A 21248-nucleotide genomic window follows, 5' to 3' on the forward strand; every position below is an offset into this window, starting at 1 on the left:
TACTATTGATACCACTGTTCCTATTGTCACACTAGGACCCGGTTTCTCATCAATTCTAAGCCAGTTTCTACTCTCTCAGCCCAGAGAAGCTGGCCTCCCATTCCTGATCTCTCCTGATCTCTCTGTGGCCCAGGCTCTCCCTAGCTCAGCGGCAACCCTGGGGCCAGGACTTAGCATTGCTCTCCCTCACCCCCAGGGCACCCACATTTGTGGGGACCCACCTGCAACAGCCCTGTGGCCAGGGCCAAAATTGGTGAACTTCCTCCTCCTAAAGGCATCAACGAGACCGGCCCAATTCCCTCCAGGGTGGGTGTGGGCTGGGTGGGTGCCAGGTGTGGTGTGCCAGCTAACCCCCTGCTGACACTGGGCCTCTCCGTCCTTCTGCCCTCCGGACCCCTTGGGCAGGGTCTGGCTACCCAGGTGGACCCTTCTTCCTCCTCAGCAGCAAGAGGACATGGCCTAGCCTCCTTCTTCGGCCTAGACAAGACTGTGGCTGGGGAGCTGAGAGGAACTCCAAGGTCTGCAGGCCCCTTTCTCAGCCCTCGACGCTCTTATCTCCCCAGTCCACCTTTTGCCTAGCCTGCCTGGAGGAGCAGAGTTTGACGAGAGACTGTGTTATGGGGAGTAGGAGGGGGAGGGGGTTTGGACCTGTGGAACCAGAATCAGGCAGTCCTATTGGCCTCAGGGGACAGCCAAGACCCTGGCCCTTCACAGAGCTCCTGAGTGGGATGGGAGTGGGAGGGTTAAAAAGTGGAAAGAGAGGAGGGGCTCCTGACGGCTGGGGACTACCCAGAGGAAGGCATTCCTCCTCCTCCCCACCCCCCAGGCCTTGGGAGAGGGGAGTGAGCCAAAGCTGGAGGGTTGCTCCCCAGTAGCAAATGCAAGGACCATTTATCATGCACCCACCACATCCCTGGGGGGGTTGTGAGCATCTAGGAACAAGACCAGGGGCTGTGCTCTAAGAGCTGGTGCTCAGTAGGGAGGTGGAAGGACACAGGTACTATGACATGAAGGACGAGGGCAGCCTGATTGTGGGGCCCTAATGTATTATCTCAACTCTTGTGATAACTCCAGGAGTGGTACCACTATGATCATCTCCATTTTAGGGATGAGAAGACTGAGGCAGAGGGAGATTAAATGGAGCAGCTGGGGCTTGAGCCAAGTCACGATCTGACTTTAGATTCTAGCAAAGGCTCCTGAGCCATGTGGGCTGTCCTGGAACGGGAAGGCTAACTGTAGGAACCCCCAGGAGGAGAGGGACTCGTGGTGATGACTGATGTCAGGGATTTGTCTCATGGAAACACAGCAGGCTGCCCAGTGATGTAGGTGCAGGGGTGCTGATCATGGCCTTGGCTGCAACCACAGACACCTGCGCAGGGGGAGGGCGGGAGGGCATCAAATAGACCAGGGGTATAGTTTGCAGTAATGTTGCACAGCTGTTAAAAGCAGTTAGACAACATTGTGTGCTGCTGTGGAATACATCCAGGATACATTAAGTGAAAAAGAGCAAAGTGCATGTTGAGTATAACTCCATTCACCTACTTTTTTTTTTTAAGGTATTTATTTATTCATGAGAGACACAGAGAGAAGGCAGACATAGGCAGAGGGAGAAGCAGGCTCCCCTCAGGGACTGGATCCCAGGACCCCAGGATTACAACCCAAGCCAAAGGGAGATGCTCAACCACTGAGCCACCCAGGTGTCCCTAAACTTTTTCTAAAAGTAGTGTAAATAGGGGTCACCGGGTGGCTCAGTCAGTTAGGTGTCTGCCTTAGGCTCAGGTCATGATCTCAGGGTCCTGGGATCGAGTCCTGCATCAAGCTCCCTGCTCCATGGAGAGCCTGGTTCTCCCTCTGCCCCTCACCCCTTTGTACTCTGTCTCTGGCGGGAAGAACAAGAGCAAAGACCCAGGGGTGAGGAATCCCTGGTGACGGGAGGGGAACTTCAGGCCCCTAGTGTGGCCGCATCCCAGGACATGCTGGGAGGATGCTGGGCAGCGAGTGTGGGGAGGCAGGAGGTGTGTGCTGGACGCTGTGACAGGTCAGGAGAGGTGTTTTTATTGTGCTGCAAGCAGTGGGAAGTCTTTAAACTGGGAAACTGCATCTAGTATTTTACTGTTTGAAAAGTGCTTTCATAGACATGGTTACATTTTTAATCTTGACAGCAATCCTGCCGGGTGGGCAAGACAAGCTGTATAGATGAGGAAACAGGCTTTGTGGAATAAAGACCACACACTCAGAGTTTTAAAATGAGAACCCTTGGTCCTCCATAAGCAGTGCTTTGCAGGAAGGCTGGGGAAGGGAGCGACCACGGCTGGGTCCCCGACACGTGAGAACGATAGGCTTCCTTTTGTGTCTGGGCCATCCCGAGACCCCCTCATGACATTCGGGTCAAGAAGGTGAGACACTGTGACCCTCAGAAGAAAAGGGCAAGGAGATCCCGAAGTCATAAGCTAGCAAACTCAAGAAGGTTCTGATAATATACCTTTGAAGGATGTCCCCATGTTTGTCCAGGGGAGTAAAACATGAGGGGTCTCTTTGCTGAGATTAAAAGAAATTTAGAACACACCATGAAGCTCTACTGAATGAAGAGATACTGGCTTTCTCATCAAGGTTCAGAGAGGTTTAGGGCTGTGCCCAAGGCCACACAGCTGGTGGAGAACAGAGCTGGGTACTGTACCCAGGGCCCACGTTCTTTCCAGTTGTCACAGACCATACCCGGATTTCAGGAGGATCATGCTGGCTGGGCGTAGGACAGACAGGTTTGGCAAAGGGAGCAAGGCTAGTGAAGAGGCTACTGCAAGGGACCAGGCCAAAGGTATAAGGAAAGAGACAGGGGCCCCCGAGGGGAGAAGAGGGATCAGAAAGGCATCCCCTCTGTCCAGAATTTGGCTGACCCAGGACCTCAGATGTCCTCTCCATTTGTGTTCTGGGTTTACCTCCCCACCCCCCGGGCGCTAGGGGGGCAAAGAAAGAGTCAGCTTGGGCCGGATGAAGTTGAGGGATTTTGCAGAGCCAGGATCTCCGTGGGCCGCTAGTATCGGTGGTGCCGAGTCGCCACCTACTGGTGATAAGGGGCCCCGCCCGGGCTGGGGAACCTGGGGAAGCCATGATTCGTCTTTGCTCCCTCTTCCTGCTCTCTCACCAGAAAACCTGGCAGCCCCACCTAAATATGACAGACACTAAGGCCACAGGCTCATGCTTATGAGGGTTTCTCGGCATTAGTAAGGTGCAGAGCCTATGTAACTTCTCTGCCATCCTGCCCTCCTCTTAAGAGGTCATGCCCAGTTACCCTCTATTTGGGGGCTCGTGAGCTGCAAGACCCCAGGTACCCTAGAAGCACCCAGTGTCCAGAGGCTGATGTGGTCAGATTCTTGGGGCCCAGAGATGCTTTTCAGCACCATCTCTCCCTGATGCTGTCTCCTCCCCCTTGGTGACCTTGAAATCTCAGCCTCCCTCCCAGCAGCCTGCTCCTCACACGTGCTGTTCTCAACCCTTTATCAGCCCTCCCCTGGGGCATCCGAGTCTCAGCTGACCTTGGTCATTCTGACTGGCTTTGGGGATGGCCTTTAAATGGTATTCTAGAGCCCATATCCCCACTGGGCTCATCCTGCAGACGCCAGATCACTGGTGCATCTTCCCTTCCTCACCCTGGAGGGTGCAGTCACCCTGGAAGGACAGTGGGGTGGGGGTGGGGGACACGGGCTTTGGTGGCAAATACTCTAGTATATCCAGCTCACCACTAACTAGCTGTTTGATGAGTTACATTAGGCCATTTAGCTAACCTTGAGGTGCTGGGGCTTCCCTAGGAAGACACCCCACGCTAGGAGCACTACCCAGAAGCCATCAACAGAATGGTCGACAGATCAGATGACTTTTGTGCCATAACAGATGCCCTCGAAAAGTTAGAAGCCAAGCAAATGGAAGAAAGTGCTTCTGTTGGATGTAACTAAGGATCAATATCCAGAAACTAAAAAAGAGGTTCTCCAAGTCAATTTTTATTTATTTTTTATTTTTTTTAAAGATTTTATTTATTTATTCATAGAGACACAGAGAGGCAGAGACACTGGTAGAGGGAGAAGCAGGCTCCATGCAGGGAGCCTGGCGTGGGACTCGATCCAGGGTCTCCAGGATCACACCCTGGGCTACAGGCAGCGCTAAAACGCCGCACCACCGGGGCTGCCCTACAAGTCAATTTTTAAATGACAAAATAAGAAGGGTGCCTGGCTGGCTCAGTCAGGGGAGCATGTGACTCTTAAACTTGGGAGTGACTTGGAACCCCACATTGGGTGTAGAGATTACTTAAAATCTTCAGCTCAGGTCATAAGCCCAGGAATCAGCTAGAAAGGACTCCCAGTGGCCAAACTAAAATAATCTGAGCAACAAAAAAGATAAGAAAAGAAAAAAAAAAAAGATCGTATGGGTGCCTGGGTGGCTCAGTCGGTTGGGCCTCTGACTCTTGATTTTTGCTCAAGTCATGATCTTGGGGTTGTGGGACTGAGCCCCACATTGGGACTCTACACTCAGCTGGGAGTCTGCTTGAGGTTCTCTCCCTCTCCATCTGCCCCTTCCTCTGCTCACATTCTGTCTCTCAAATAAATATATCTTTAAGGGACGCCTGGGTGGCTCAGCGGTTGAGCGTCTGCCTTTGGCCCAGGACGTGATCCTGGAGTCCCAGGATTGAGTCCCACATTGGGCTCCCAGCATGGCGCCTGCTTCTCCCTCTGCCTGTGTCTCTGCCTCTCTCTCTATCTCTCATGAATAAATAAATAAAATCTTTAAAATATATATATATATATATATATATACCTTCAAAAAAAGGAAAATGATCATAGATAATTGAGATACACAGGAATTATGAAAAGTTGTGTGTTCCTGAGAAACTCAAACAGGAGAAACCAGAGAAACTCTTGGGACCCCCCAGAGGGCCATTTTAAACCAATATCTTGGGGTGCCTGGGTGGCTCAGTCAGTTGAGCATCTGCCTTTGGCTCAGGTCATTACCCTGGGGTCCTGGGATCGAGGCCTGCATCAGGCTCCCTGCTCAGCGGGGACTCTGTTTCTCCCTCTCCCTCTGACTTTCCCTCCACTTGTGCCCTCTTTCTCTCTCTCAAATAAATAAATTAAATCTTTTTTAAAAAAATAAACCAATACCCTACTTCGAAAATTGGTGCCGGGGTCTGACCATCTCCGTTGGTAGAATGTGTGACTCTTGATCTTGGGGTTGTGAGTTTGAGTACCACATTAAGTATAGAGATTTTAAAAATAATAATAAAGGTAGATAGAGGGGAAATCTTAAGCATCTATCCTGTCTTTTCAGTAGGAACTGTGTTTCAAAGTAACCAAATAACCCTACTTTGGGGGAAGAAAAGTTGTGCTTTCCAAAAGAATGCCAGCTGTATTTGTTAGTTATGGCTGCCCTAGCAAGTTAGCCCAAACTTAGCTGCTTAAAACAATGTACACTGTTATCTCACAGTTGCCTTGGGTCAGGAATCGTATGGGATGGCTTAGCTAGGTTCTTTGGCTCAGGGTCTCTTGCGAGGCTATAATCGAAGCGTTAGCTGGGCCTGTGGGCCTCTCAAGCCTGGCTAAGGGATGATCCACTTCCAAGCTCAGTGGCAGGTTCACTCCCCAATGGCTGTTGTCCAGAGGCAGGGCCAGCTTCATGGGCATGTGACCTGGACAGTAGCCCAGGGCCCTGAGCTCGGAAAGGCTTTTTTAATTTTTTTGATTTTTTTTTTTTTTTTTTTTTTTACTTCTAAGTAATCTCTACACCCAGCATGGGACTTGAACTCACAACTCTGAGACCAATAGTCACATGCTGTACCGACTAAGCCAGCCAGGCGCCCCAGAAGGGCTCTGTGCCAGGTTTCATGCTCTGCTGTTCACTTCTACCTTTGAACTTGTGTTTTGTAAGTGAACCAATGGGACAACGGAGTGTGTATGTGAGCAAAGGAAATGTGCCATGTATGTGTCCACCATCGTTCCTTATGGCGCCATTTGCATAAATTGCTCAAGATGCCCCATGAACACCAGGTATTGCCCCAAATATTTTCTGTAAACGTGTGAATTCATTTCACCCTGCCAACGGTCCATTGTACAGATGAGTATCTGAGACACAGTAAATTTAAATCATCTGCTCAAGGCCTTGCCGCTGGCCGATGGGGCATGTGTTCCTGGGCAGCCTGTACTCTATAGAGCCCCTGGAGAGAGACTGTCACTTCTTTTTCTTCCCTTCTTTCTTTCTTTCCTTCTTTCAGTAAGCTGTATGCCCAACACGGGGCTTGTGCTCATGACCCTGAGATCAAGACCTGAGCTGAAATCAAGAATCAGACTCCTAACTGACTGAGCCACCTAGGCACCCCTGTCATATTTAATGTTAAATTTACAGTATTTCTGGAATCGTTTACAGTGAGAATATATAAATGTAAACTTAGATAATTGAAAAAGAAAAAAAACATAAAGAGGAGGAAAGGAAAAAGAAATCTTTGGTCTATATTTTTCTTCCTCCTGGATCCTGGTCCTTGACCTCCCAGTGCCCTACCCTGTGGCCTGGAGTCCTGACCTTTGCTGCACTTGTGGGGATGCTGGTCACCGCTAGGCTTTTAGTTCCCTGGGGCCCCTGGAAGTGTCTCCTGGGGAGACTCTGGGCTCAGCAGGAAAAGGAACAGTTCAAGGGCCTGTGGGCCTCAGCTGTCACCTGGCCCTTCATCTTAGCCTGCCATAACTGGGACTCAGTCCTGGGTCACACAGGGAGGCAGGGCAAATCTGGACCAGCACGGGTTTCCTGACACCAGTCTGAAATGGTGCTGCCCACCCTCTGTCCTAAGAAACACAAAAACTGTTCTTTTTTTTTTTTTAAGATTTTATTTTATTTATTTATTTTTAAAGATTTTATTTATTCATGAGAGACAGAGAGAGAGACAGAGAGAGAGGCAGAGACACAGGCAGAGGGAGAAGCAGGCTCTATGCAAGGAGGCTGATGTGGGACTCATCCTGGATCCCAGAGTCACGCCCTGAGCTGAAGGCAGACGCTCAACTGCTGAGCCAACCAGGCGTCCCATTTTTTTTTTTAAGATTTTATTCTTTTCTTCTCTCTCTTTTTTTTTTTTTTTTTTTTTTTTTTTAAGATTTTGCTTATTTATTTGAAGGAAAATGAAAACCAGAGCACAAGCAAGAGGCAGGAGAGGGAGAAGCAGGCTCCCCATCAATCAGGGAGCCCGATTCTAGGATCCTGGGATTATGACCGGAGTGAAGGCAGATGCTTACCCTACCAAGCCACCCAGGTGCTCCCAAAAGCTGTTCTGAGGAGTTTTGCTCTCTCAGGCTCCCAAAGTCTCTCCCATGACTCAAGGGGATGTAGAAGTGAATGCGGAGTCTGGAGCTAGAAACACCTGAGCGCCCTCCATAGGCCCAGATCTCAGTTCAGGATAGAGAAACTAAGAACACAAGGTCTGTGGACACTCACTCTTTCTCTCTGAAGCTCTGCGGGGCCTTCCCATCTCTCTCCACAGTCTCAGATCCCAGGTCCCTTCTTGACTTTATTAGCCTCCCCCATTATTTGCTGCTCCTTTTATAGGGGCTTCTAGACCCTGGAAGGCTATCTAGGACCTGGAGGCCAGTGGGAGGTCTGAGCTGGAGCCAACAAGATTGGAGAAAGCCTTGCCTGGCTGCTGAGTGGAGACAGACCATGGAGGCAGTAGGGTGGTGAGGAGGCCAGGCCAGGGGTGGTGGCTTTTTTTCTGCTCTGTGTGCTTTGCTCTGCATTTCCCTGCTAATGGGATGGGGGTGTTGGCTTAGATTTTGGGATCAGCTTGGGGTTCCTGCTTTGCCCTGTGACTGTGGGCATGTTGTTAACTGAACCCAGCTCTTGGGTCATAAAATGAGGTCATGAGGAACAGCTCTGAGGGTGTTGGAGAACAGAGAGGCCCATGTAGAGGAGCTCCCTCCTGCCTCCGAAGACTCTGTCCTCACTGGTTTGAAATGACCCCTACTGTTCACACACTTGTTCCCAAGTTCTTCCTCCCCACGAAGGATGGACAATTCCCAGAGCAGGACCCGGCCAGGCCAGTACGGCCCAGCCCAGCGAGTGTCTGGCATATAGGAGAGGGAGCAGGTTCTAACCCTCCAGTCACACTGGGTCCCTGCTTATCCCATTACTCCTTCCTCTCCTAATGGGTGTAGTGGGCTAAGTGGAAGCCTCCAAATTCACGTCCACCAGGAACCTGCCTCCTCAGAGAAAGGGTCTTTGTGGAGGTAATTGAGTTAAAGGTCTCGAGATAAGATCATCTTGGGTTTAGGGTGACACAGAGAAGGCCATGCAGCCACAAGCCGAGGGACACCCGGAGCCACCAGAAATGAGTGACTTTGTCCATGTTGACAAGGATGCTTTGTATATAGTCTGTTTGGCTTTTTTTTTTTTTTTTTTAAGATTTTATTTATTTATTCGTGAGAGACACAGAGAGAGGTAGAGACACAGGCAGAGGGAGAAGCAGACTTTCCGTGGGGAGCCCGAGGTGGGACCCCAGGATCACTCCCTGAGCTGAAGGCAGACCCTCATCCACTGAGCCACCCAGGGGTCCCTATAGCCCCTTTTTTAACAGAGCATTTATTCTTTTTTTCCAGTTGGTCCGGTATATGGGAGGATATCTTTGTGAATAGGCAGGAGGGCTCACATTCTTCCTTTCTGCCTGGGATGCGTCCTTCAAAGCGAGGGTGGCAGGTGTGCCCCCGGGGCAAGGGGAAGGTCGCCGGCACTGATGCGCGGCCTCCGGTGAGGGTCCCGCCCATCGGCCAGCAGGGGGCGCTGTGGGGCTGCGTGGCCAGGGCCGCTGGGCCGGGAAGGAGCCGCAGCCTGGGCACCCCCATTCCCTACACCCCATCCCTCGCAGCCCGGGCAAGCCAGGCGGAACTGGCCCAGTTGCTTAGCTCTCCAGCGACAAGGCTGTCGCTGAGTGTAGAGCACAAAAGCCTAGGCCTTGGGCCCCTACCCTGGGGACAGAGAGCCCCCTGGGGGCACCTGGCCCTGCCCAGCTGCCCTCAATGCCCCACCCCTACCCAGTAGCATCTCTAGCCCAGGTCTGGGGGGAGTTGCTAATTGCCGGTGTCCCCTGTCTAGGAGGTGGGGATCAGAGATAAACTTTCTCAAGGGCCACATTCCAGAATGATTCCTGTTTTGTCCGGTTCAGAAGCCCCTTTGCCACATAAGCCAACTGAAGTGAGGGGGGGGGGTGTCTTTCTTCCCCGGGGCTCTCCCCCACACGCCCACAGAGGCCCCCTTGCCTCCCACAGCTCCCCCAGCCCTCCCGCCTCTGGCTCAGCTTGAACTTACCAGTGGCCAGCAGGCCCAGCACGGGCAGGCCCCCAAGGGCCTGCGTCCACCTCCCTGTCCTTTGCCCCACTTCCTGTGATTTCCCTCCTTCATTCACCGCCTTCCTCTTTCCATCTCTGTCCCTCCTCTCTCAAGACTGGCCTTGGCCAGCCCACCCTGTCTCCTCCTTCCATTTGCTGCTTCCCATGGCCTGCTAGTCAAGTCACCCCGTCCCGAGCACGCCCACGTCCCAGTATTGTGGCTGGCTTACATCCTCCTCCTCCCGTACCTGCCTTCTTCATTCCTATTTTATTTCACTCTTATTTTATTTTAAGATTTTTATTTATTCATGAGAGACACACACACACAGAGAGAGAGAGAGGCAGGGACACAGGCAGAGGGAGAAGCAGGCTCCATGCAGGGAGCCGATGCGGGACTCGATCCTGGGGCTCCAGGATCAGGCCCTGGGCGGAAGGCAGGCGCTCAACCGCTGAGCCAACCGGGCTGCCCTTTCACTCCTGTTTTAAATTAGAGGTGACCATGCAGCTCAGAAGGGCTGAGTGACTTGCCCGAAGTCTCACAGCATCAGGAGGCAGTCTGGCTCCAGAGCCCAGCACTCTATCCTGCAGCGCCGCTTCCCTGAAGAGCCTTGCCTGATGCCGTCCTCTCCGCTCTGCACTTATGCCTTGTTTGCACAGCTCACTCTTGGCCTCATGTCCTGGTCTTACTTTCTATGAGTGGGATTCATTTATTCTTTGGATTTCTACTAAGCACCTCTGCTGTGCCAGGCCCGGGGGGATGAAGCCGTAGCCTGCACTCGAGGAGTTCGTGGTCTGGGAGACAAGACTTTCCCTGTACAGTCAGCTGAATCTTTCCAGGCAGCCAGGAGCCCTCCCAAGGGGTGGAGGCTGCTTCCTGCTTCTCCTGCAGCCCACCCAGGGGTGGTGACCTCCTGGTCCCTCGGCAGGGAGTTGATGCTTTGGCTGTGGCCTCCCTCGTGAGTGGGGGCTGGGCGGGCTGGCCTGCGGCTGTGGGATGCAGGATTCAGGACTTGGGAAGGAGGTCTGGGAGCTGAGAACTTGGGGAAGGTGCTAGAAATTTCAGGCGGTATGAGCACCCTTCCTTTCTCAAGCGCCCTTGCCACTTCCAGGAACGTTGCTCTCCCGGTGCGGAATGCCCAGTGCTCGGGTCTGGCAGGTGGGGGCCGATCCTTGGCTCTCTCCCTGGAGCATCAGACCAGCAGAGCCCTTCTTCCTGAACATCTCCCCCTGAAACCTCCCTCACTCATCTTATCCTCCCCCACAGAGATTTCCAGAACGAAAGATGAAAAGTCCCACAACTTTTCAAAAACAAGCACAAACACCCTTCCTGGCCCTCCAAAGCCCAATCTCCAGCCCTGTGCTTCTGATTAAAAGGGGTCGGGGTGTCTGCTCTGGTTGTAAACCCCGACTCAGAGGAGCCTCAGCCAGCCACGGCTGAGGCACAGGTGAGGGGTCCCTGGGGTGGCTCTCCAGAAAAGCCCTGAGCCCCAAGCAAAGGAGGGGAGGCAGAGGCGAGGGGCAGCTGGCAGGAAAAGACAGAACGAGTGGCACAGACATGGGAAGAGCGAGTCTGTTTAATGACACGGCTGGGTCTGGTTACAAACATCAGAAACTACAAAAGGACAGGCAGTTACACGCATGGCTGCACGAGGATGGGACAGGAGGGGACACAGGCACAGCAGCCACAGTAGCTAGGCATCCTTGAGGATGGCACACGTGACCAAGGGGCACACATGGAGGGGGGGGGTCCCCAGCAACTCTGACCCAGATGGGTGGACAGGACCATCTGCCAGCCAGCAGCGGGGCGGGGGGGGGGCGGGGAGGGAAGGCCCTCAGCCCTCGGCCCACAGAGCGCCAGGATGGGATGGAGGCATCTGGCCTGTCATCACTGACAGCAGCGTGGGGCCCCACTCCCGCTGGGCTCCTAGCAGCAAAGGCAGATGGGGCTGGCATTCGAGGTTTCTAGACCATGGCCCCTCCCCCAGGGCTGTCATCCTGTCGCACACTGCCAGCCCCTCAGTCTGCCCTTGCCCATGCTGGAGAGTCAGGGGCCACATCCTTTTGGGGGCAGGGAGATAGAGGTGGGGAAAGCCAATTCCATTTTACTTAGAAGTGGAAAGCAGGAATGTGGGGAGTTGGTCAGAGAATGGGCTGGACTTTGCCGGCAAGCTGGGTCACCCCAACCCTGCTCACCCAGGCCCCTGGGTCACCCCAATCCTGCCCACAGGCATAGATCCTCTCTGTGCTAAGGTGGGACTCCCATCTCTGCCAGAACACTCTGTCCTCTGCTTAGAAGCATGAGCAGGACCCCTCCCTGCCCCACACGCAGGTGGGCAAAACCAAGGCTTTACATGTGCCTCTGGGCCCCCGCAGATACACAGTATAGATATGTATGTATATATATATTTATATATTTTATATATAGATCGTATATAGAATATATCTGTATATATGGTAGGTGAGTGTGCGTGATGCTCTAGATAGGTGATGGGACCTGCATGCTGGTCGGGCAGATAGAAACGGGGCTGGTGTATTCCTGGACAGACTCGGACCTGCCCCGGACTCCTGCCAGCTGCCCAGCTAGGTCTCTGACAGAGAGTAGAAAAGCTAAGAATAGTGGGCCCAGCTCTTGGAGGAGGAGGCGTCCCCCGCCCCACAGGCCGCTGAGCTGGGGTCAGCCTCCAGGCAGCCAGCGCCACTGCCCGGCGGCTCCAGTGGGGACCGTGGCCACAGCAGAGGCTGCCTCTTTCTGGGAAGACGAGTCAGGGATTCTTCAGCTTCCTTGGCACCCAGAGATGGAGGGTCAAGGAGGGTCTTCAGAACTCGGCCTTCTGCTCAAGGTGCTGCCTGGGAGGGGGGAGGAGAGAGGGGGTCCTACGGCCCCGAAGAGGGCAGCGTGGCCGGTGGGCTGTGGATGAGAGAGGAGATGGAGGTAAGAGGTTACAAGAGGCACGGAGTGGGGCCAAGGAGCGTGGGGGTCAGGGGAGAGGGATCAGGGGAGGGCAAGGTAGGACGCTCGCTGCTGGGACCCAGCACACTGCCGCTGAAAGCACCCACCAGACCCAAGTTCTAGTTCCTTCTTTGCTAGGAACCTGCTGCGTGACCTCAGACCAATCAGGGGGCCCTCCTGAACCCCAGATATTTCTCTCCAACATGTGGATAACATCTGCCTTGCCTACTACCTCTCCGAGGATGGAGTAACATCAACTGTGTGAACCTACTTCACAAACTGCAAAGAACCTTTCCAACATCAGCTCTTTTTCTATTAATCCTGAGACCCGTGTCCTCCCCGGTTGGCCTGTCTGGGTGCCCTTCTTGCTGCTCATAGGCATTCTCAGCCCTGCAGCCCCTTTATGCTCACCACCATCCCCCGCCCCCCGCCAACGTCCTGACTCCCCCACCCACAAAAAAAATGCACACACACCCGTAAGCAGAGACAGTTCAATAAACAGTGGCGTCTGGCCCACCACTGCTTCCCTGATAAGAGAAGCTGGACGGAGGCCTTCTAGAACTCTGCTCTGTGACTCCCTCCCACTATCTGAACCCATTTGGACCCTGGCGATAGGTTGGGTGTGTAGGCCCCCGGGCCCAGGGAGACACGCCTTCTGAGGGCCCAAACCCATGCCTTCAGGAGATCAGAGCCGGGTTGGAGGGGGGGTGAGTGTGCAAAAGGATGAGGGGACAACCCTCAGGACTTCCCAGCTGGGGTGGGGAGAGACCCAAATTTGAGATGCTCAGGACCGATGGAGGCAGGGCTTCAGCCAATCCTCGCTGCAGCCCATCCATTCCCTCCACGAGGAGCAGGACCGGGCAGACGGAGATTCTGGTGGTTTCTTAATGTTTGGGGTTTGGTGAGACGTCAGTCCCAAGGGTCCAGCTGGGGCAAGACATGGGAGGGGACAGGGCTTCGTGTCGGGAAACGCGGTCCATGTGTTTCTGATTCACGGGGACTTGGACTGGCCAGCTCTCTCTCCTTCCTCCTCTCTGGTCCCTCTAGGGCCTCTGTAAAAAAGCCCTTTTCTCTAGAAGCAGGAAGTCTTGTCTCCTGGCTGTAAACAAACTCATCCCTGGCAGCTGAGCCGGCCTCTCCGGCCTGGGTGGAGGCTGGGAGGGCAAGCCCCTTCCCCCACTGACCCTCCCTGGCCCCGGCCGTCTGCTTCCGGCAGCCACCCCGGCTCTGCCAGCACCTCCTGCGGCAGGTAAAGATCTTCTATCTGCTTCCCGTCCAGGTCCCCCTCCCCGCCCGGGGATCTGGGGCAGGCCAGGGCCCAGCTGTGCACATCTGGCCTCCTTGCCGGGCTGTAGCCAGAAGTTCCCGAGATTTCTACTCTCCTGGGGTGGTGCCGATGTGGGGGAAGGGAGCAGGAGCAAGCTGGGGCCCGTGTGGCCAGCAGCAGGAAGGTCAGGAGGCCCGGCCTCCCAAGGCCACCCTCGGGGGACCTCCTCCAGAGCTGGGCCCCGAGGCCTGCGAGCAGGAGGTCCAGGAGGTCCGTGGGCCGCTCGGAGCCCGGGGAGCAGACGCGCCTTTTCCATGGGAAACTGCTGGGAATGTTTCTCGACAACGCGTGTCCTGAGCCGCTGGCTGACCCCTGCTTCCCATTCCCGCCTACGCTCCTCTCTCTCCTTCCTACTCCAGCCCTGCCTCCGCCCCTCCATTGAGCTCCCAGAGCTGCCTGCCCCTTGGGGGCCTGGGCAGGCCGGAGTGTTCCCAGCCACCATGTCTGGGGGCCAGCCCTCCCCTCGAGCTCCGAGTCCGCTGGAGTCCCTGAGGCTGGCCACCCTCCTCGAGCCCATCTCCGCGGCCCTCACCCCAGAACTGGGAACCTGGCCTCTAGGGTCAGCCTGGAAGTAAACACCCCTGAAGGTGTGTGTGGGGTAGCGACACCCACGCAGGCCCCTTGTGTGCTTGGGCATATGCACGTGTGTGCACACACCCTCGTGATTCTCCTGGCTCCGGCCCTGCTGAGGCAGAGGCAGGAGGGAGCACTGGTCAGCATTAGCTGACAAACAGCCCCATGTGATTGGTACCCGGGGAGGAAGTGGCCGGGAGTTAGCCTGGCCTGCCTCTAGCCTTCCCGCCAGGAACCTCTTAGGGCCTCTCTGCCCTGGGCGGCCGTGGTCTTGGGCCGCTCGAGTGCTCCGGTGTTCTAGGGAAGGGGATGGCTCTACCCCAGGAGAATCTGTTTGGGGCTCATGGCTCGGAGCAGCCTCTATCTAGTAGGGGCCCGGCCCTTTCCCATCATGCCTCTTCTTACGCGTCAGACTCCAGACCTAGCCTCCCGAAGAGTTCCTGCCCCAGCAGTCAGTTCCTGTGCCCCAGGAGAGATGGGAGACCGGGGGGCGGGGGAGGACGGCGGGGAGGCTGTCCGGCCCACCCTCACCCCTCCTCACGTGGTGGTGTTGGGGACCTGCTGTACCCAGCCCACTTCCTTGTAGGCAGCGGTCACATGGCTGTAGATGAGGCCACGCAGCTTGGCCCAGGCTCTCTGCGTCTCAGGTGGGAAGTCATTGGCAAATTCCTCGGCGATCACCTCCAGAATCACCCCAGAGAGGATCTGGGGGCAAAGGGAGGAGGGAGAAGTAAACACCTGGTTGCCCTGCCTCCTCGCCCCCGAAGCCCCCAAGGCCCCCAGGGCCCCCAGCACCCCTTCTGGACAGGGTTTGGCCAAGGGGATCGTTCACAACAGGGCAGCCTGGCAACTTTGAGACCCAGCCCCCACCCGATCCTGCAGCCCCCTCCCTGTCACAACCACGTGGGGGTTGGGGGGCAGAGGCTGGGCTGCCCAGCGGTCTCCTCTGTTCCCCAGTGGTGCTCCCGGAGCAGGGCGGGCGGAGGATTGACCACAGCCACCTACCTTGAAGTACACGGGCTCCACCTTGTGCTTGAGGGCGTGGGCTTTGCCCACAAGGGCGAGCACAGAGGACACCTTCTCTGGGTCGTGTAGGTTCTCCACGACAGTGTTGAGGGCCCCCATGACCCGGCAGGCATGTTTCCGCAGCTGGGGGCTCCGCTCCATTTCCAGGGGCTCTGTCATGTGCTTGAACTGGCTGAAGTACTGCTTGGCCGATGGAAAGTTCACAAAGAACCTGGCAGGAGGGCGGGAGTGCTCAAGTCAGGACTGCCTGGGCCCCACCGTGAGGTGGGCCAGGGAGCTGCCCCAAGGTGGCTGGGGTGATGGGGGAGTCCACCCCAAGAAGGCCAGGGTGATGGGGGGAGCCCACCCTGAGGTGGCTGGGGTGATGTGGGGAGCCCACCCCAAGGTGGCTGGGGTGACAGGGGGAGCCCACCTCGAGACGGCTGGGTGATGGAGGTGACAGGAGACCCACCCAAGGTGGCTGGGGTGACCAGGGAGCCCACCCCAAGGTGCCAGGGTGGTGGGGGTAGGAGGGGCAGGACCAGTAACTCTTTCACCACCGTGTGTAGCGGGTCCCCAGACACAGACCCTCCCTCTGGCCGAGCTGGACCAGTGACGGTGCCGCCCCGACCCGGGTCCTGGCCATATCCGTGGGCCAGACTTGCACAGACTGTCAGCCCTGTCTCCCAGGCTCCTGTCTTTCTTGCTCTGGCCTCCTTTCCCAGCCCCACCCACCCTCAAGGCCTGCTCCAGGCACAGCAGAGAGGACCAGAGCTCTAGTTCTGGGCCAGCGTGACCTCAGATAAGTGACGGCACTTCTCTGAGTCTCCGTGTCCTCGTCCATGCCACGGCATGGTTGTTCCTAGCTTGCCATGAGGATGAACTGGGAAACCGCGCGTGGAGTCCTCAGCACAGTGTGAACACCGGGTGCTCGGTCAATGCCAGTGGGTCGTGATCAAGGTAGAGCTCTCTTTGCAAAAAGTAAAGCCCGAGTGACTTGGCTCAGGTCACCCAGTCACGGAGGGAAGAAACACGGGACAGTTCTCCCGCCAGCTCCGTCTGTTCCCTCCTCCCTACCTGCTTCCCTCCTCCGCCTGCTGCGCTTATTGATTGGCTGATTTAATTAGAGCTCCGGACTGGTCTTACCCTCCTGGTGTGAGTCCGTCATTACTTCACATCTGTACATCTCGCTTCTCCAAGAAGCCCGTGCACGTCCTGGGGCAGACCCCAGGTCTTTTTAGCGCTCTCCTTCCCTCTCCACTTTACCTGAAATTGCCTAATTCCCTCCAAATATCACTTTCATTAGGTCACTTTCATGCTCACATTCAGTGGCGCCCCACTATCTACTGGACAAAGTCAAAATCCTTAACCTGGGATCTCAGGCTTCCTACAAACTGTCCCAACTCAGCCACCTTCCTCCAGCCCACTCACTGCTGGTAAAACACTCCTCGAGCAGGCCAGCCTTCCTTCCCACTCTTTCTTGCGTTGGACTTGCCCCTCCTACCCCACGGTACCCAGGCTGTCCCTTTAAGGCCATTAGGGGTTCCCCACCACCCTTTACCGCTTCTTCCCTTCCTGCCTGTTGGACTGGGTCCCACAACCCAAGGGCAGGGCCTGGGTCTCACACCTGCTGTGACCTATCCCCTCAGCCCAGGGCCCTGGGTCCGCAAGATGACACCGATGCCCTTTGCATTCTCTCTCCCTGGCAGAGCTGGGCGTTGCAGGAGGTACGGGTACACACTCACACGCACCCGATCAGAACTTCAGAAAACGTACGGAATGTCTTGGGCCTGTTTTGTTAGGTTCTCTCACACCTCTGGAGTATCCTCATTTGCGATCAGAGAAAACTGATAATTTGCCAAATCAGCCCTTTGGCCAGAGAGCTGGAACAGATGCAGAGAGAGCTTCTGGCCCAGTCCATCCCGTCAGGCGACAAAGCTGCTGCCGGCGGGGGAGTGGCAAGGACGCAGTCCATGTGGAGACCAAGGGTGACCTTGGGCAAACCACTTCACAACCTCCGGTCTGCAAAAGTGTGAGAGGAGTTCCTCCCACTCGATAGTTCACAGATACACTAGTGAGGACAAATGAGGCAATGAGTCTGAAAATACGTTGGATTTTTCTGGACACGCACGATATGAAGGACAAATGTAAAGAACCCAATCTGGACTTAAATGAGTATTATCTTAGACTTTGGGCACTTCACATTGCAATAAAAATAATGATCGCTGTTTGCCTGGTGCGTTCCAATGTGCAAAACATCTCCACCTGTTATTTCACTTAATTGCCACAACCGGGGATGCCTGGGTGGCTCAGCGGTTGAGCGTCTGCCTTTGTCTCGGGGCGTGATCCCGGGATCGAGGATCGAGTGCCACATCGGGCTCCCTGCGTGGAGCCTGCTTCTCCCTCTGCCTGTGTCTCTGCTTCTCTCTCTGTGTCTTTCATGAATAAATAAATAAAATCTTAAAAAAAATAATTGCCACAACCAAGCAAACATTGTTATATCCATTTTACTGATGAGGAGCTAACAAGGAAGACTTACTGAGCACTTACTAGATTGTGTCATTAATCCTGCACTAGCCTCCTGAGTTTGGCACTGTTTTTATCTCCGCGTTCTGTTTTAGGAATCTATGCCCAGGGTTGCCCAGCAAAGTGGGTGGCAGGGCCAGGAAGACAGACAGACATCCCCTGCCTTGATGGCTTCCGAATCCTGCCTCCGAGAGACTACTGTGCCAGGGAGATGGGGGCCTGGGGCCCAACGAGTCTCTTGCCTCAACACCCAGGGCCATTATGGCCCTGAAGAATGACAGTCCCAGGGAGCCCCTCTGCTGCACCAGGGGAGTCTGGGGGCCACGTGCTCTGCTCCCTCTTCCTGGCTTCTGTCGCCAGCCCCAGCATTCCTGACCCTCCAGGTCCGGGCCTGTGCTGTGCTGCGCTGCCTGCAGGGGAGAAGCCTCAGCAGCCAGCCTTGGGGAGTTTCTCAGCTCCCAGAGGCATCTGGGCTTCCAACAGAGCCTGAAATAGGCTTGTCTTGAGTGTGAGGGGGGAAGGTGGCAGAGTTACAACCGGGAGGGGAGTCTTCCTAGAGCATGGGTGTTCCCTCTCCACTGGAGTGCAGGTGTGGGGTCTGGCTCCGACCCCAAGACAGCTTTTCCACCACCACCAGCACTGCCATCCCCTTCCTGGCTGTGGACTCCTGGGGCTGGGGTGGGGGGTAGGGCGTGGGGGTGCAGCTGGCCTTAGCCCAGCAGGGAGGGAGGACCTGAGAGTGATGGGCCAGAGGACTCAGTGTCTCAGGCTCTCACTGGCGCCTGTCCTTGTGGATGTGTGTGAAGTTGGGGAGGTGTGTGTGATAAAAGTTGGGGGGCACAGGATGTGGGGAGGGGCCTTTGGGACACCGGAGAGGCTTATCAATCTTGCCCTCTAGCCCCTTTAACCAACCTTCTCCCCCACCTGGCAGGTTGGGGGGCAGAGAGCAGGAGGAGACCCAGAGGGAGCAGGCTGGTGGGGCTCGGGTCTGGCAGGGAGGGGCTGGGCCAGCGCTGGGCTCCGACCAACACAGAGGTGGGTCTGGTGGAATGTGGCCTGGGCTGACCAGCCGGCTGGACCTCACTGCTGTCTCAGGCCTTCTGGATTAATTGTGGGCCTCTCACTGAGCACAGAGCACAGGGGTAGATGCCACCACCCCCACCCGCCCAAACTGAGCCTCCCTAAGAGTCAGGAATGGGGAACCGTGCAAGCAGGGGCATATATAGGGAAAGACCTTGTCAAGATGTCAGACTCTCCAGAAACAGCCCTGGCCATAGTGTTCAGGTCTTTCCTCTGCACCCCCCACTCCTGGGGGAGGTTGGGTGGTACCCCAGGAGCTGGATCTTGGACACATCACCTCCTCACCCTCCCTGGCAAATGGCAGAGTGTCCAGACAAAATCTCCAAGGCCCTGTGGACTCCGCCTCCTTTCCTTTTGGGGACCCATGTGCTCACCCGGTGCATCCTGAGGCCTGGTGGGCTCTCGGGCGCCGATACACAGCACGCATGGCTGAGAGCCACCCGCCCCCCCCCCCCCAGGGCTGTGTCTGGCGCATCTGTAACGCCACTACCTACCGTGTGCTCGTGTGGGTGCTCCCACGTGCGGGTCTGTGTCTCAGAATGTCTGATGGCTTCAGCATCTGAAACCCCCTCGGAGCCTCCCCACCCCACCCCCATGTTTCTGGGTCTTGGGGCTGCCCAAATAGCAGCCTTCCTCAGGAATCCTCCTCAAACTCACGAGTGCTTCTTGCTCTTTTTCCTCCAAAATCTGTTTCCAAGTTGGAATCAGGGCATATCGCTACGGAGCCGGGTAGGTCCCAGGCTTGGGGGAGGCAGAAGGGAGAGAGAGTCAGGGAGACAGAGAAGCCAGAGCCGGGGCTTGGGACTGGGAGGCAGGCTTGCATTTCAACTCTCTCTTCCACAAGCAAGAGGCTTCACCCCATCTCCAGATAAGCAGGCTGCCCTGCTCGGTGCTCTGAGACCCGGCTGCTGCCGCTGGCAGGGGGTTGGGGGTGAGTGCAGGTCTGGGGCCCCAGGGACCCGTGTGTGTGGGAAGAGAGCATCAATCTGTGGCTCTAGTCAGTTACTAGCTCACGGGGGTTGGGGACGTGGAGTACAGAGGAATGGTATGTGTCCACCAGGGTGCAGATGTGTAAATAAGTGTCACTTTGGGGGCATGTGGTACCTGAGTAACCCCCGAGCCCAACACACACGGCCTTTCCTCCTCAAGTGGTGGTTCCAGGGTGGAGCCCTGACTCCTGACGCTTCTTGCTTCCCCTCCACCATGCTCAGCAGGCATCGTACCCTAGGGACCGTCTGCTTCTCCACTCACCTGGGCCTCACCTGGGAACTCCCTGCTGGCCTACTCTCCCGGGCAGGAAGGAGCCAGCTGGGAAAGGAGGACCCCAGTGACCTACTGCTTCTGACCTCTATTCTCTGGCCCTTTGCTCTGTCCTTCCCAGAGGCTCTGAACACAGAAAGGGGCCGAGCTGCACAGGGGTCCGCTCCTCTTTGTCTCTCTGCTTGGCCGAGCCTCAGTCTTCCCGCCTCTGAAATGGGGCGCCCCCAACTGAAGGGTTGGTAAAATGTGTGTGGCCGCTGGGTTGGGTGGTTGGGGTCGCCGGGGAGGAAGGCACGCCTGAGGGAGCCAGGAGTTCTGAGGCCCCGGCCAGAGGAGGGGGACAGAGGTGCCCTCCTTCTGCGTCTGGCTCCTAGTTCGTACCCCACCGCCCAGAGCCAGGACGGGCTCGGCCAGGGCTTCGCCCACCGCAAGGCGCCCCACGCTGCCTGCACCCCGGGCAGGCCCGGCCCCAATTTCAGCTGGAGAGGTGGCGCCGGAGCCCGGACCCGGCCGAACCCGCCCCTGCCCGGAGCCGCTGCCGCCCTCCCTCCCCCGGGCTCTGCCGGCCGGAGTGACACCTACCTCACCAGGATGGCCACCCCCACGTCCTCGCAGTTGGCATAGAGCCGGGCCCACGTAGCCTGCACCGCCTTCCTCTCCGCCTCGGACAGCTCCTCGCTCCGCTCCCTGCGCTCAATCTCCATCTCGCCCGGCACTTTCTCCATGAGCAGCTCCGAGCCCAGCCCGGCTTGGCTCGGCGGCGGCGGGGCGCGGGGCGCGGGGCGCGGGGCGCGGGGAGCCGGGGCCGCTGCGTGCGCGGCGGGCGGGCTGGCGAGCAGGGGTAGAGCGCGCCGGAGGGAGGGAGCGTGTCTGTCTGTGCGCGCCGGGTGTGTGTGTGTGTGTGTGTGTGTGTGTGTGTGCAGGGTATATGTGCGGGGGGCGGGGGACCGCGAGCGGGGGGCGGGGATGTGGTCTGCTGGAAAAATGTTAAAAAAAATAAAGCCGCTCCAAAGCCCCGGCCCCGCGTCGGTGAGCCAGCTCCGGCAAGGTGAAGGCTGGGCGGGGTGGGGGCGACGCGGCTGGCGCCCGCGGGCCACCGCGGACCTCGGCCGCCGGGCGGGGTGGGGCGTAGGTGTGGTGGGAGCGCGGGGGCCCCGCGGGAGGGGGCGGGCGCGCGGCG

The 21248-nt window shown here is 56.6% G+C and overlaps 2 protein-coding genes across 3 annotated transcripts; one reads left to right on the forward strand and one right to left on the reverse strand.

The window, feature by feature from the left end:
* Positions 1 to 10903: 10903 nt before the first annotated feature.
* Positions 10904 to 20951, reverse strand: CYGB (cytoglobin). Of its 2 annotated transcripts, none has more exons than XM_041725682.1 (4): positions 20651 to 20951; positions 15203 to 15434; positions 14739 to 14902; positions 10904 to 12255 (listed from the first exon to the last, which is right to left on the reverse strand). In XM_041725682.1, exons 1-4 carry the CDS (start codon positions 20791 to 20793, stop codon positions 12222 to 12224), a joined length of 573 nt encoding a protein of 190 aa, XP_041581616.1. In that variant the 5' UTR covers positions 20794 to 20951; the 3' UTR covers positions 10904 to 12221. The 2 variants fall into 2 exon arrangements, with proteins under 2 accessions (XP_041581616.1, XP_041581617.1); XM_041725683.1 differs by having other exon boundaries at positions 14729 to 14902.
* Positions 12263 to 20644, forward strand: LOC121473377. Its single transcript, XM_041725681.1, has 2 exons — positions 12263 to 13546; positions 17005 to 20644. Exon 2 carries the CDS (start codon positions 18923 to 18925, stop codon positions 20309 to 20311), a length of 1389 nt encoding a protein of 462 aa, XP_041581615.1. The 5' UTR covers positions 12263 to 13546; positions 17005 to 18922; the 3' UTR covers positions 20312 to 20644.
* Positions 20952 to 21248: the final 297 nt, after the last annotated feature.

This window comes from Vulpes lagopus, chromosome 12, assembly GCF_018345385.1.
Source record: "Vulpes lagopus strain Blue_001 chromosome 12, ASM1834538v1, whole genome shotgun sequence".
Classification (NCBI taxonomy): Eukaryota; Metazoa; Chordata; class Mammalia; order Carnivora; family Canidae; genus Vulpes; species Vulpes lagopus.

Coding starts and splice junctions, on each gene's coding strand:
- CYGB (XM_041725682.1), bottom strand. CDS start 20,793: ATGGAGAAAGTGCCGGGCGAGATGGAGATTGAGCGCAGGGAGCGGAGC. Junction 14,903..15,202: donor TGGAGCCCGTGTACTTCAAG/GTAGGTGGCTGT, acceptor CTTTGCCCCCAG/ATCCTCTCTGGGGTGATTCT. Junction 12,256..14,738: donor CAGGTCCCCAACACCACCAC/GTGAGGAGGGGT, acceptor TCTCATCCACAG/CCCACCGGCCACGCTGCCCT.
- LOC121473377 (XM_041725681.1), top strand. CDS start 18,923: ATGGGGAACCGTGCAAGCAGGGGCATATATAGGGAAAGACCTTGTCAA.